A 15,846-nucleotide genomic window follows, 5' to 3' on the forward strand; every position below is an offset into this window, starting at 1 on the left:
ACTTCACTATGTTGTAACCCAGTATAAAACACTTCACTATGTTGTAACCCCAGTATAAAACACTTCACTATGTTGTAACCCCAGTATAAAACACTTCACTATGTTGTAACCCAGTACAGTATAAAACACTTCACTATGTTGTAACCCAGTACAGTATAAAACACTTCACTATGTTGTAACTCAGTACAGTATAAAACACTTCACTATGTTGTAACCCAGTATAAAACACTTCACTATGTTGTAACCCAGTATAAAACACTTCACTATGTTGTAACCCAGTATAAAACACTTCACTATGTTGTAACCCAGTATAAAACACTTCACTATGTTGTAACCCAGTACAGTATAAAACACTTCACTATGTTGTAACCCAGTACAGTATAAAACACTTCACTATGTTGTAACCCAGTACAGTATAAAACACTTCACTATGTTGTAACCCAGTATAAAACACTTCACTATGTTGTAACCCAGTATAAAACACTTCACTATGTTGTAACCCCAGTATAAAACACTTCACTATGTTGTAACCCCAGTACAGTATAAAACACTTCACTATGTTGTAACCCAGTACAGTATAAAACACTTCACTATGTTGTAACCCAGTACAGTATAAAACACTTCACTATGTTGTAACCCAGTAGAAAACACTTCACTATGTTGTAACCCAGTATAAAACACTTCACCATGTTGTAACCCCAGTACAGTATAAAACACTTCACTATGTTGTAACCCAGTATAAAACACTTCACTATGTTGTAACCCAGTATAAAACACTTCACTATGTTGTAACCCAGTATAAAACACTTCACCATGTTGTAACCCAGTATAAAACACTTCACTATGTTGTAACCCAGTATAAAACACTTCACTATGTTGTAACCCAGTATAAAACACTTCACTATGTTGTAACCCAGTATAAAACACTTCACTATGTTGTAACCCAGTATAAAACACTTCACTATGTTGTAACCCAGTATAAAACACTTCACTATGTTGTAACCCAGTATAAAACACTTCACTATGTTGTAACCCAGTATAAAACACTTCACTATGTTGTAACCCAGTATAAAACACTTCACTATGTTGTAACCCAGTATAAAACACTTCACTATGTTGTAACCCAGTACAGTATAAAACACTTCACTATGTTGTAACCCAGTACAGTATAAAACACTTCACTATGTTGTAACCCAGTACAGTATAAAACACTTCACTATGTTGTAACCCAGTATAAAACACTTCACTATGTTGTAACCCAGTATAAAACACTTCACTATGTTGTAACCCAGTATAAAACACTTCACTATGTTGTAACCCAGTATAAAACACTTCACTATGTTGTAACCCAGTATAAAACACTTCACTATGTTGTAACCCAGTACAGTATAAAACACTTCACCATGTTGTAACCCCAGTATAAAACACTTCACTATGTTGTAACCCAGTACAGTATAAAACACTTCACTATGTTGTAACCCCAGTACAGTATAAAACACTTCACTATGTTGTAACCCCAGTATAAAACACTTCACTATGTTGTAACCCAGTATAAAACACTTCACTATGTTGTAACCCAGTATAAAACACTTCACTATGTTGTAACCCAGTATAAAACACTTCACTATGTTGTAACCCAGTATAAAACACTTCACTATGTTGTAACCCAGTATAAAACACTTCACTATGTTGTAACCCAGTATAAAACACTTCACTATGTTGTAACCCAGTATAAAACACTTCACTATGTTGTAACCCAGTACAGTATAAAACACTTCACTATGTTGTAACCCAGTACAGCATAAAACACTTCACTATGTTGTAACCCAGTATAAAACACTTCACTATGTTGTAACCCAATACAGTATAAAACACTTCACTATGTTGTAACCCAGTATAAAACACTTCACTATGTTGTAACCCAGTATAAAACACTTCACTATGTTGTAACCCAGTATAAAACACTTCACTATGTTGTAACCCAGTATAAAACACTTCACTATGTTGTAACCCAGTATAAAACACTTCACTATGTTGTAACCCAGTATAAAACACTTCACTATGTTGTAACCCCAGTATAAAACACTTCACCATGTTGTAACCCAGTATAAAACACTTCCCTATGTTGTAACCCAGTATAAAACACTTCACTATGTTGTAACCCAGTACAGTATAAAACACTTCACTATGTTGTAACCCAGTACAGTATAAAACACTTCACTATGTTGTAACCCAGTACAGTATAAAACACTTCACTATGTTGTAACCCAGTACAGTATAAAACACTTCACTATGTTGTAACCCAGTATAAAACACTTCACTATGTTGTAACCCAGTACAGTATAAAACACTTCACTATGTTGTAACCCAGTACAGTATAAAACACTTCACTATGTTGTAACCCAGTACAGTATAAAACACTTCACTATGTTGTAACCCAGTACAGTATAAAACACTTCACTATATTGTAACCCAGTACAGTATAAAACACTTCACTATGTTGTAACCCAGTATAAAACACTTCACTATGTTGTAACCCAGTATAAAACACTTCCCTATGTTGTAACCCAGTACAGTATAAAACACTTCACTATGTTGTAACCCAGTATAAAACACTTCACTATGTTGTAACCCAGTACAGTATAAAACACTTCACTATGTTGTAACCCAGTATAAAACACTTCACTAAGTTGTAACCCAGTATAAAACACTTCACTATGTTGTAACCCAGTACAGTATAAAACACTTCACTATGTTGTAACCCAGTATAAAACACTTCACTATGTTGTAACCCAGTATAAAACACTTCACTATGTTGTAACCCAGTATAAAACACTTCACTATGTTGTAACCCAGTATAAAACACTTCACTATGTTGTAACCCAGTATAAAACACTTCACTATGTTGTAACCCAGTATAAAACACTTCACTATGTTGTAACCCAGTATAAAACACTTCACTATGTTGTAACCCAGTACAGTATAAAACACTTCACTATGTTGTAACCCAGTACAGTATAAAACACTTCACTATGTTGTAACCCAGTACAGTATAAAACACTTCACTATGTTGTAACCCAGTATAAAACACTTCACTATGTTGTAACCCAGTATAAAACACTTCACTATGTTGTAACCCCAGTATAAAACACTTCACTATGTTGTAACCCCAGTACAGTATAAAACACTTCATTCACTATGTTGTAACCCAGTACAGTATAAAACACTTCACTATGTTGTAACCCAGTACAGTATAAAACACTTCACTATGTTGTAACCCAGTAGAAAACACTTCACTATGTTGTAACCCAGTATAAAACACTTCACCATGTTGTAACCCCAGTACAGTATAAAACACTTCACTATGTTGTAACCCAGTATAAAACACTTCACTATGTTGTAACCCAGTATAAAACACTTCACTATGTTGTAACCCAGTATAAAACACTTCACCATGTTGTAACCCAGTATAAAACACTTCACTATGTTGTAACCCAGTATAAAACACTTCACTATGTTGTAACCCAGTATAAAACACTTCACTATGTTGTAACCCAGTATAAAACACTTCACTATGTTGTAACCCAGTATAAAACACTTCACTATGTTGTAACCCAGTATAAAACACTTCACTATGTTGTAACCCAGTATAAAACACTTCACTATGTTGTAACCCAGTATAAAACACTTCACTATGTTGTAACCCAGTATAAAACACTTCACTATGTTGTAACCCAGTATAAAACACTTCACTATGTTGTAACCCAGTACAGTATAAAACACTTCACTATGTTGTAACCCAGTACAGTATAAAACACTTCACTATGTTGTAACCCAGTACAGTATAAAACACTTCACTATGTTGTAACCCAGTACAGTATAAAACACTTCACTATGTTGTAACCCAGTACAGTATAAAACACTTCACTATGTTGTAACCCAGTATAAAACACTTCACTATGTTGTAACCCAGTATAAAACACTTCACTATGTTGTAACCCAGTATAAAACACTTCACTATGTTGTAACCCAGTATAAAACACTTCACTATGTTGTAACCCAGTATAAAACACTTCACTATGTTGTAACCCAGTACAGTATAAAACACTTCACCATGTTGTAACCCCAGTATAAAACACTTCACTATGTTGTAACCCAGTACAGTATAAAACACTTCACTATGTTGTAACCCCAGTACAGTATAAAACACTTCACTATGTTGTAACCCCAGTATAAAACACTTCACTATGTTGTAACCCAGTATAAAACACTTCACTATGTTGTAACCCAGTATAAAACACTTCACTATGTTGTAACCCAGTATAAAACACTTCACTATGTTGTAACCCAGTATAAAACACTTCACTATGTTGTAACCCAGTATAAAACACTTCACTATGTTGTAACCCAGTATAAACCACTTCACTATGTTGTAACCCAGTATAAAACACTTCACTATGTTGTAACCCAGTACAGTATAAAACACTTCACTATGTTGTAACCCAGTACAGCATAAAACACTTCACTATGTTGTAACCCAGTATAAAACACTTCACTATGTTGTAACCCAATACAGTATAAAACACTTCACTATGTTGTAACCCAGTATAAAACACTTCACTATGTTGTAACCCAGTATAAAACACTTCACTATGTTGTAACCCAGTATAAAACACTTCACTATGTTGTAACCCAGTATAAAACACTTCACTATGTTGTAACCCAGTATAAAACACTTCACTATGTTGTAACCCAGTATAAAACACTTCACTATGTTGTAACCCCAGTATAAAACACTTCACCATGTTGTAACCCAGTATAAAACACTTCCCTATGTTGTAACCCAGTATAAAACACTTCACTATGTTGTAACCCAGTACAGTATAAAACACTTCACTATGTTGTAACCCAGTACAGTATAAAACACTTCACTATGTTGTAACCCAGTACAGTATAAAACACTTCACTATGTTGTAACCCAGTACAGTATAAAACACTTCACTATGTTGTAACCCAGTATAAAACACTTCACTATGTTGTAACCCAGTACAGTATAAAACACTTCACTATGTTGTAACCCAGTACAGTATAAAACACTTCACTATGTTGTAACCCAGTACAGTATAAAACACTTCACTATGTTGTAACCCAGTACAGTATAAAACACTTCACTATATTGTAACCCAGTACAGTATAAAACACTTCACTATGTTGTAACCCAGTATAAAACACTTCACTATGTTGTAACCCAGTATAAAACACTTCCCTATGTTGTAACCCAGTACAGTATAAAACACTTCACTATGTTGTAACCCAGTATAAAACACTTCACTATGTTGTAACCCAGTACAGTATAAAACACTTCACTATGTTGTAACCCAGTATAAAACACTTCACTAAGTTGTAACCCAGTATAAAACACTTCACTATGTTGTAACCCAGTACAGTATAAAACACTTCACTATGTTGTAACCCAGTATAAAACACTTCACTATGTTGTAACCCAGTATAAAACACTTCACTATGTTGTAACCCAGTATAAAACACTTCACTATGTTGTAACCCAGTATAAAACACTTCACTATGTTGTAACCCCAGTATAAAACACTTCACTATGTTGTAACCCAGTATAAAACACTTCCTCACCTGTATATCCCATTCACATTTGGTGTTGGGAGCATAGTAGTTGGGGTAGTTTGGGGATGTGAAAAGCCCCGTCTCTCCTGATAGCTGGCCACCACATGCCAGCTCTAAAAACAAATCACAGATTATCACAACAGACAAATCAAACATGTTTAAATCGTAGATAAGGGCCAGACGATTCCTCACCATGTGACTTAACCAGGAAAAACTCAAACAGTAGGTGAGTAGTAGTACTGTAATAGCAGTAGTAGGTTAGTAGTAGTAGTAGTAGGTTAGTAGTAGTAGTAGGTTAGTAGTAGTAGTACTGTAGTAGCAGTAGGTTAGTAGTAGTACTGTAGTAGCAGTAGTAATAGTACTGTAGTAGCAGTAGTTGTAGGTTAGTAGTAGTAGTAGGTTAGTAGTAGTAGTAGTAGGTTAGTATTAGAAGTAGGTTAGTAGTAGTAGTAGGATAGTAGCAGTAGTAGTAGGTTAGTAATGGAAGTAGGTTAGTAGTAGTAGTAGTAGTAGGTTAGTAGTGGTAGTACAACAGTAGTAGTAATAGGTTAGTAGGTTAGTAGTAGTAGTAGTAGGTTAGTAGTAGTAGTAGGTTAGTAGTAGTAGTAGGTTAGTAGTAGTAGTAGGTTAGTAGTAGTAGTAGTAGTAGTAGTAGTAGTAGTAGTAGTAGTAGTAGTAGTAGTAGTAGGTTAGTAGTAGTAGTAGTAGTAGTAGGTTAGTAGTAGTAGTAGGTTAGTAGTAGTAGTAGTAGTAGGTTAGTAGTAGTAGTAGGTTAGTAGTAGTAGTAGTAGTAGTAGGTTAGTAGTAGTAGTAGGTTAGTAGTAGTAGTAGTAGGTTAGTAGCAGTAGGTGGTTAGTAGTAGTAGTAGGTTAGTAGTAGTAGTAGTAGTAGTAGGTTAGTAGTAGGTTAGTAGTAGTAGTAGTAGTAGTAGGTTAGTAGTGGTAGTACAACTGTAGTAGTAATAGGTTAGTAGTAGTAGGTTAGTAGGTTAGTAGTAGTAGTAGTAGGTTAGTAGCAGTAGGTGGTTAGTAGTAGTAGTAGTAGGATAGTAGCAGTAGGTGGTTAGTAGTAGTAGTAGGATAGTAGCAGTAGTAGTAGGTTAGTAATGGAAGTAGGTTAGTAGTAGGTTAGTAGTAGGAGTAGTAGGTTAGTAATGGAAGTAGGTTAGTAGTAGGTTAGTAGTAGGAGTAGTAGGTTAGTAGTAGTAGACCGTGTTATAGTACCTTTGCTGTTCCGGGGGATCTGAGAGATGTGCGCTCTGAGTCCTGGGTAGTTATTTTCCTTGTTAGTTACCAAGGTTACCAGCATCACGTTTCGGGAGGACTGGAAGGTCAGGGGGGAGCTGGGAGAGTGGTAGCCACAAATCCTGACGGAGATGTTTATATTATAAACAAGGGAGAGTAGTACACACAAATCCTGACGGAGATGCTTATATTATAAACAAGGGAGAGTAGTACACACAAATCCTGACGGAGATGTTTATATTATAAACAAGGGAGAGTAGTACACACAAATCCTGACGGAGATGTTTATATTATAAACAAGGGAGAGTAGTACACACAAATCCTGACGGAGATGTTTATATTATAAACAAGGGAGAGTAGTACACACAAATCCTGACGGAGAGAAGAATCTGAAAATAAAATGTCTTGCGATTGTTGACATTAATCAAATGCGTTATGAAGTCCTTATTCAGGTACACTACAAGTAAATATTCCTGTGCCGATGCTCGACTCAGAGGCCCTGCACATTTCACATGATGTGTTGCTATGCCTTCCTGTGTAATGCTACATCTGACCACTAGAGGGCCAGAACACTGGGCTCGGGAGAGGCTTACATTTTACACACACAACCTTTGGAATTTATCTAAACTCATCCAACTGAAGAGAAGTGCTCAGGGACTGTATTTGTCTAAATAAAAGAAACTAGTCATTATGGGGTATTAGAACAAAAAAGGTCCAACTCATTTCACAGAATGCAGACCAGTTATGACAACAGGCCGCCACGGCAGGTGCCCTGACAACAGGCCGCCACGGCAGGTGCCCTGACAACAGGCCGCCACGGCAGGTGCCCTGACAACAGGCCGCCACGGCAGGTGCCCTGACAACAGGCCGCCACGGCAGGTGCCCTGACAACAGGCCGCCACGGCAGGTGCCCTGACAACAGGCCGCCACGGCAGGTGCCCTGACAACAGGCCGCCACGGCAGGTGCCCTGACAACAGGCCGCCACGGCAGGTGCCCTGACAACAGGCCGCCACGGCAGGTGCCCTGACAACAGGCCGCCACGGCAGGTGCCCTGACAACAGACCGTTATAGCAGGTCTCCTAACCCAAGGCTGTTATAGCAGGTCTCCTAACCAGCCTGTTATAGCAGGTCTCCTAACCAGCCTGTTATAGCAGGTCTCCTAACCAGCCCGTTATAGCAGGTCTCCTAACCCAAGGCTGTTATAGCAGGTCTCCTAACCCAAGGCTGTTATAGCAGGTCCCCTAACCCAAGGCTGTTATAGCAGGTCCCCTAACCCAAGGCTGTTATAGCAGGTTTCCTAACCCAAGGCTGTTACAGCAGGTCTCCTAACCCAAGGCTGTTATAGCAGGTCTCCTAACCCAAGGCTGTTATAGCAGGTCCCCTAACCCAAGGCTGTTATAGCAGGTCCCCTAACCCAAGGCTGTTATAGCAGGTCCCCTAACCCAAGGCTGTTATAGCAGGTCCCCTAACCCAAGGCTGGTATAGCAGGTCCCCTAACCCAAGGCTGTTATAGCAGGTCCCCTAACCCAAGGCTGTTATGGCAGGTCCCCTAACCCAAGGCTGGTATAGCAGGTCTCCTAACCAGCCTGGTATAGCAGGTCTCCTAACCAGCCTGGTATAGCAGGTCTCCTAACCCAAGGCTGTTATAGCAGGTCTCCTAACCCAAGGCTGTTATAGCAGGTCTCCTAACCAGCCTGGTATAGCAGGTCTCCTAACCCAGGGCTGTTATTGCGGGCCCCCAAACCCAAGGCTGTTATAGCAGGTCCCCTAACCCAAGGCTGTTATAGCAGGTCTCCTAACCCAAGGCTGTTATAGCAGGTCTCCTAACCAGCCTGGTATAGCAGGTCTCCTAACCAGCCTGGTATAGCAGGTCTCCTAACCCAAGGCTGTTATAGCAGGTCTCCTAACCCAAGGCTGTCATAGCAGGTCTCCTAACCCAAGGCTGTCATAGCAGGTCTCCTAACCAAAGGCTGTTATAGCAGGTCTCCTAACCAAATGCTGTTACAGCAGGTCTCCTAACCCAAGGCTGTTATAGCAGGTCTCCTAACCCAAGGCTGTTATTGCGGGTCTCCTAACCCAAAGCTGGTATAGCAGGTCTCCTAACCCAAGGCTGGTATAGCAGGTCTCCTAACCCAAGGCTGTTATAGCAGGTCTCCTAACCCAAGGCTGTCATAGCAGGTCTCCTAACCAAAGGCTGTTATAGCAGGTCTCCTAACCAAAGGCTGTTACAGCAGGTCTCCTAACCAAATGCTGTTACAGCAGGTCTCCTAACCCAAGGCTGTTATAGCAGGTCTCCTAACCCAAGGCTGTTATTGCGGGTCTCCTAACCCAAAGCTGGTATAGCAGGTCTCCTAACCCAAGGCTGGTATAGCAGGTCTCCTAACCAGCCTGGTATAGCAGGTCTCCTAACCCAAGGCTGTTATAGCAGGTCTCCTAACCCAAGGCTGTCATAGCAGGTCTCCTAACCCAAGGCTGTCATAGCAGGTCTCCTAACCAAAGGCTGTTATAGCAGGTCTCCTAACCAAAGGCTGTTACAGCAGGTCTCCTAACCCAAGGCTGTTATAGCAGGTCTCCTAACCCAAGGCTGTTATATAGAGTAAGTCCCCCGTACAAAGTGCAGACAGACATCAGACTCACTCTTCCATGGCGTGGCTCTCGATGGCCACCAGGGAGTCGTAGACCTTAACAAAGTCGTTACGACAGTCCTCCTCTAGGTTGAAGGTATCAAAGTCCAGTTTGAGCACGTGACCAGGGTCGGCTCTCAGCTGCCATTGGGTGAAGGTGTTGGGCGGGTACGGAGTATTGGGGAAACCAGGTGACATGATTGGAACAATCGTATTCGCTCTGGTGTGTTCTGAGTACCTGTAGTATTCTGAGAAGAATTTGACACTCAGAACATGTCCTAAATGGTGCCCTAGTACCTATATAGTGCACGATTTTGGGCCAGAGCCACACATGGTTCTGGCCAAATGTACTACATAGGGAATTAGGGTGCCATTTCAGATTTGTCCTTATTCACATGCTAGGAGGAAGTATGTGGACACCTGCTCAGCAAACATCTCATTCCAAAATCACAGGCATAAATATGGAGTTGGCCCCCCCCCTTTGCTGCTATAACAGCCTCCACTCTTCTGGGAAGGCTTTCCACTAGTTCTTCCACACCGATCTCAACAAACCATTTCTGTATGGACCTCAATTTGTGCATGGGGGCATTGTCATGCTGAAACAGGAAAGGGCTTTCCTAAAACTGTTGCCACAAAGCTGGAAGCACAGAATAGTCTAGAATGTCACTGTATACTGTAGTGTTAAGGTTTCCCTTCACTGGCACCAAGGGGCCCGAACCATGAAAAACAGTCCCAGAACATTATTCCTCCTCCACCAAACTTTACAGTTGGCACTATGCATTGGGGCAGGTAGCTTTCTCCTGGCATCCGCCAAACCCAGATTTGTCCGACAGACTGCCAGATGGTGAAGCGTGATTCATCACTCCAGAGAACGCGTTTCCACTGCTCCAGAATCCAATGGCAGTGAGCTTTACACCACTAAGGCTGACGCTTGGCATTGCTCATGGTGATCTTAGGCTTGTGTGCGGCTGCTCGGGCCATGAAAACCTATTTCATGAAGCTCCAGACTAACAGTTATTGTGCTGACGTTGCTTCCAGAGGCAGTTTGGAACTCGGTAGTGAGTGTTGCAACCGAGGACAGACCATTTTTACGCGCTTCAGCACTCGGTGGTCCCGGTTATGTGAGCTTGTGTGGTCTACCACTTCGTGGCTGAGCCGTTGTTGCTCCTAGAATATTTCCACTTCACAATAACAGCACTTACAGTTGACCGGGGCAGCTCTAGCAGGGCAGAAATTTGACAAACTGACTTGTTGGAAAGGTGGCATCCTATGACAGTGTCACGTTAAAAAGAAAGAAAAAAGTCACTGAGCTTTTGAGTAAGGCCATTCTGCTGCCAATGTTTGGCTATGGAGATTGCATGGCTGTCTATTCGATTCTATACACCCGTCAGCAACGGTTGGGGCTGAAATAGTAAAATCCCCTCATTTGAAGAGGTGTCCACATACTTTTGTATATATAGTGTAATTCACAAGGAAACAGTAAGATACTTAGACATTTTAGACATTGAGCCACATAATTCCTCATCCAAACTTTCAGAGCATTCACTGAGGGAATTCTCTACTCAAACTGATATCAGCTCAGGTGCAAGTAGAACAAGAACAGAGCAGAACTCACCACTGAAGGACTCTGAGAACATTCTAGAGTCCAGAGCAGAGTTCATGACATCCTCAAACAACAGATCGTTGCCAGGCCTGCTGTTCGGCAAGCCCCTCTGCACCTTGTCCACTACCTTGTCCATGGAGGACATGGCCTTGTCCACTGCTGCTTCCTGACCGCGTGGCACTTCAAACTCTGACAGGTAGTAGGCTATCACACTGCCTTCGCTGTAACACACACACACAGACAACCAACTTTATTCAAGGGTTTCATTCTAATATCTACAGTTGAATAAGTTAGAATGTCCAACACCTTGCTTCACGACACCATTAGCTACAATGACCGCAAACCAAATGCTTCCTGTAGTTGTTGATCAGCCCCTCACGTCGCTGTGGATGAATATTGGCCCACTCTTCCACGGAGAACTACTTTAACTCAGCGGCAACAATTTCTGGGTTTTCAAGTAGGAACTGCTTGTTTCAAGTCCTGCCACAACATCTCAATTTGGATTAGGACTGGACTTTGACTAGGCCATGCCAATGTGTTGCTTTTTAGCCCTTTTCATGTAGACTTCATTGTGTGTTTTGGATCATTGTCTTGCTGCATGAAACAGCTGTGCTTCAGCTCACAGACGGATGGCCTGACATTCTCCTGTAGAATACAGAGCAGAATTCATGGTTCCTTCTAATAAGGCAAGTCGTCCAGGTCCTGAGGTAGCAAACCATCACTCTACCACCACCATGCTGGACTGTTGGTATAAGGTTCTTACTGAGGAAAAGCCGTGTTTTGTTTTTTACCAGACATAATGGGACGGTAAGAAGGTAAATCATGGCGTTATAGTTCAACAAGATATATCAACAGCGGTGTGGGTCCACAAGGTAACAAGGTAAACACTGGCAGTATGGTTCCACAAGGTAAACACTGGCAGTATGGTTCCACAAGGTAAACACAGGCAGTATGGTTCCACAAGGTAAACACAGGCAGTATGGTTCCACAAGGTAAACACTGGCAGTATGGTTCCACAAGGTAAACACAGGCAGTATGGTTCCACAAGGTAAACACTGGCAGTATGGTTCCACAAGGTAAACACAGGCAGTATGGTTCCACAAGGTAAACACAGACAGTATGGTTCCACAAGGTAAACACAGACAGTATGGTTCCACAAGGTAAACACCGGCGGTATGGTTCCACAAGGTAACAAGGTAAACACCGGCAGTATGGTTCCACAAGGTAAACACCGGCGGTATGGTTCCACAAGGTAACAAGGTAAACACCGGCAGTATGGTTCCACAAGGTAAACACCGGCGGTATGGTTCCACAAGGTAACAAGGTAAACACCGGCAGTATGGTTCCACAAGGTAACAAGGTAAACACAGACAGTATGGTTCCACAAGGTAAACACAGGCAGTATGGTTCCACAAGGTAAACACCGGCGGTATGGTTCCACAAGGTAAACACAGGCAGTATGGTTCCACAAGGTAAACACCGGCAGTATGGTTCCACAAGGTAAACACCGGAGTCATGGTTCCACAAGGTAAACACCGGAGGTATGGTTCCACAAGGTAAACACCGGAGTCATGGTTCCACAAGGTAAACACCGGAGTCATGGTTCCACAAGGTAAACACCGGCGGTATGGTTCCACAAGGTAAACACCGGCGGTATGGTTCCACAAGGTAAACACCGGCGGTATGGTTCCACAAGGTAAACACCGGCGGTATGGTTCCACAAGGTAAACACAGGCGGTATGGTTCCACAAGGTAAACACAGGCGGTATGGTTCCACAAGGTAAACACCGGCAGTATGGGTCCACAAGGTAACAAGGTAAACACCGGCGGTATGGTTCCACAAGGTAAACACCGGCGGTATGGTTCCACAAGGTAAACACCGGCAGTATGGTTCCACACGGTAACAAGGTAAACACCGGCGGTATGGTTCCACAAGGTAAACACCGGCGGTATGGTTCCACAAGGTAAACACCGGCAGTATGGTTCCACAAGGTAACAAGGTAAACAGCAGCAGTATGGTTCCACACGGTAACAAGGTAAACACCGGCGGTATGGTTCCACAAGGTAAACACCGGCAGTATGGTTCCACAAGGTAACAAGGTAAACACCGGCGGTATGGTTCCACAAGGTAAACACAGGCAGTATGGTTCCACAAGGTAAACACAGGCAGTATGGTTCCACAAGGTAAACACCGGCAGTATGGTTCCACAAGGTAAACACCGGCGGTATGGTTCCACAAGGTAAACACAGGCAGTATGGCTCCACAAGGTAAACACCGGCAGTATGGCTCCACAAGGTAAACACCGGCAGTATGGTTCCACAAGGTAAACACCGGCGGTATGGTTCCACAAGGTAAACACTGGCAGTATGGTTCCACAAGGTAAACAGCAGCAGTATGGTTCCACAAGGTAAACACCGGCGGTATGGTTCCACAAGGTAAACACCGGCGGTATGGTTCCACAAGGTAAACACCGGCAGTATGGTTCCACAAGGTAAACACCGGCAGTATGGTTCCACAAGGTAACAAGGTAAACACCGGCAGTATGGTTCCACAAGGTAACAAGGTAAACACCGGCAGTATGGTTCCACAAGGTAACAAGGTAAACACCGGCAGTATGGTTCCACAAGGTAACAAGGTAAACACCGGCAGTATGGTTCCACAAGGTAAACACCGGCAGTATGGTTCCACAAGGTAACAAGGTAAACACCGGCAGTATGGTTCCACAAGGTAACAAGGTAAACACCGGCAGTATGGTTCCACAAGGTAACAAGGTAAACACCGGCAGTATGGTTCCACAAGGTAAACACAGGCAGTATGGTTCCACAAGGTAACAAGGTAAACACCGGCAGTATGGTTCCACAAGGTAACAAGGTAAACACCGGCAGTATGGTTCCACAAGGTAACAAGGTAAACACCGGCAGTATGGTTCCACAAGGTAAACACCGGCAGTATGGTTCCACAAGGTAACAAGGTAAACACCGGCAGTATGGTTCCACAAGGTAACAAGGTAAACACCGGCAGTATGGTTCCACAAGGTAAACACCGGCAGTATGGTTCCACAAGGTAAACACCGGCAGTATGGTTCCACAAGGTAAACACTGGCAGTATGGTTCCACAAGGTAAACACCGGCAGTATGGTTCCACAAGGTAACAAGGTAAACACCGGCAGTATGGTTCCACAAGGTAACAAGGTAAACAGCAGCAGTATGGTTCCACAAGGTAAATAACAGAACAATGTTGTAACTTGAAAGGAGAACATCCAAGGTGTAGTACATCTCGGCTCTGTTAGGGATTTAAAACAGAATCTACATGGGGATTATCAAACAGGCATGCAATGGTGGAAAGATCATGTAGATTATCAGCCTGCGATCACACTCATTCAGTTACTGTACCTGAAGGCTTGTACACTGGAGCCAACATAGTACTTGGCCAGCTGGGGCATCTTGTGGTAGAGTGTTCTCAGCTGAAAACAAAAACAAAAACACAGGAATTAAATTAACTGAAATTATCATACATTTCTTTAATTTAGAATTATCGATCGGGTGTGAATCTGGCTGCCCAACTAATTTTCCTCAGAAACAAATGATTGATTGATTTATTAAGTGACATATTTGAAGTGTACTTATCGGTAGTGGAAAGACAGTAGCTGCATCCCAAATCAAAAGCAGTGCACTGTAAAGGGAATAGTGTGCCACTTGGGACTCAGCATCCCAAATCAAAAGCAGTGCACTGTAAAGGGAACAGTGTGCCACTTGGGACTCAGAGAGAAAGAAGAGCCGCGTCTGAATACCGAGAATGCTGGTGTTCTAAATAGTAGGCATTTTGGGTATGAAAAAAATAACATTTTATAGTATGTGAAATAAAAATAAAGTTGTATAGTATGTGAAATAAAAATAAAGTTGTATAGTATGTGAAATAAAAATAAAGTTGTATAGTATGTGAAATAAAAATACAAAAAAATGTAGTATGCTTTATGAGCCAGGATGTCATACTCATTTTGGCTCTTCATTCAGTAGAATTATAATTATGTTATAAATATATAGAATTATATTACCATACAGTTTGAGGAGGAGAAAGGTCTGGTGTTTGATAGTCAGCTGTTAATGTGATAAGGGGCCTCGCTGTACCCAAATGAACAAATGGCGGGAATCAATGCTATTGCACATTAGATTACGTATCCTCAGTAGGAGGAGCCTAGGTGGTTGCTATCCTCAGTAGGAGCAGCCTAGGTGGTTGCTATCCTCAGTAGGAGCAGCCTAGGTGGTTGCTCTCCTCAGTAGGAGCAGCCTAGGTGGTTGCTATCCTCAGTAGGAGCAGCCTAGGTGGTTGCTCTCCTCAGTAGGAGCAGCCTACGTGGTTGCTATCCTCAGTAGGAGCAGCCTAGGTGGTTGCTCTCCTCAGTAGGAGGAGCCTAGGTGGTTGCTATCCTCAGTAGGAGCAGCCTAGGTGGTTGCTATCCTCAGTAGGAGCAGCCTAGGTGGTTGCTCTCCTCAGTAGGAGCAGCCTACGTGGTTGCTATCCTCAGTAGGAGCAGCCTAGGTGGTTGCTCTCCTCAGTAGGAGGAGCCTAGGTGGTTGCTATCCTCAGTAGGAGCAGCCTAGGTGGTTGCTATCCTCAGTAGGAGCAGCCTAGGTGGTTGCTCTCCTCAGTAGGAGCAGCCTAGGTGGTTGCTCTCCTCAGTAGGAGCAGCCTAGGTGGTTGCTCTCCTCAGTAGGAGCAGCCTAGGTGGTTGCTCT

General features: G+C 42.3%; 1 protein-coding gene across 2 annotated transcripts in view; it reads right to left on the reverse strand.

Moving 5' to 3' along the window:
* LOC139382384 (ST14 transmembrane serine protease matriptase a) overlaps nucleotides 1-15,846 on the reverse strand; it is a 79,515-nt gene that overhangs the window by 34,463 nt on the left and 29,206 nt on the right. For both annotated transcript variants that reach the window (XM_071126391.1, XM_071126392.1), the window contains exons 4-8: nucleotides 14,503-14,573; nucleotides 11,122-11,330; nucleotides 9,520-9,754; nucleotides 6,861-7,003; nucleotides 5,647-5,750 (exon numbers count right to left, since the gene is read on the reverse strand). In XM_071126391.1, coding sequence (XP_070982492.1) covers nucleotides 5,647-5,750; nucleotides 6,861-7,003; nucleotides 9,520-9,754; nucleotides 11,122-11,330; nucleotides 14,503-14,573 — 762 coding nt within the window. The remainder of the gene's footprint in view (nucleotides 1-5,646; nucleotides 5,751-6,860; nucleotides 7,004-9,519; nucleotides 9,755-11,121; nucleotides 11,331-14,502; nucleotides 14,574-15,846) is intronic.

This window comes from Oncorhynchus clarkii, chromosome 24 (genome assembly GCF_045791955.1).
Source record: "Oncorhynchus clarkii lewisi isolate Uvic-CL-2024 chromosome 24, UVic_Ocla_1.0, whole genome shotgun sequence".
In the NCBI taxonomy this organism is placed as follows: Eukaryota; Metazoa; Chordata; class Actinopteri; order Salmoniformes; family Salmonidae; genus Oncorhynchus; species Oncorhynchus clarkii.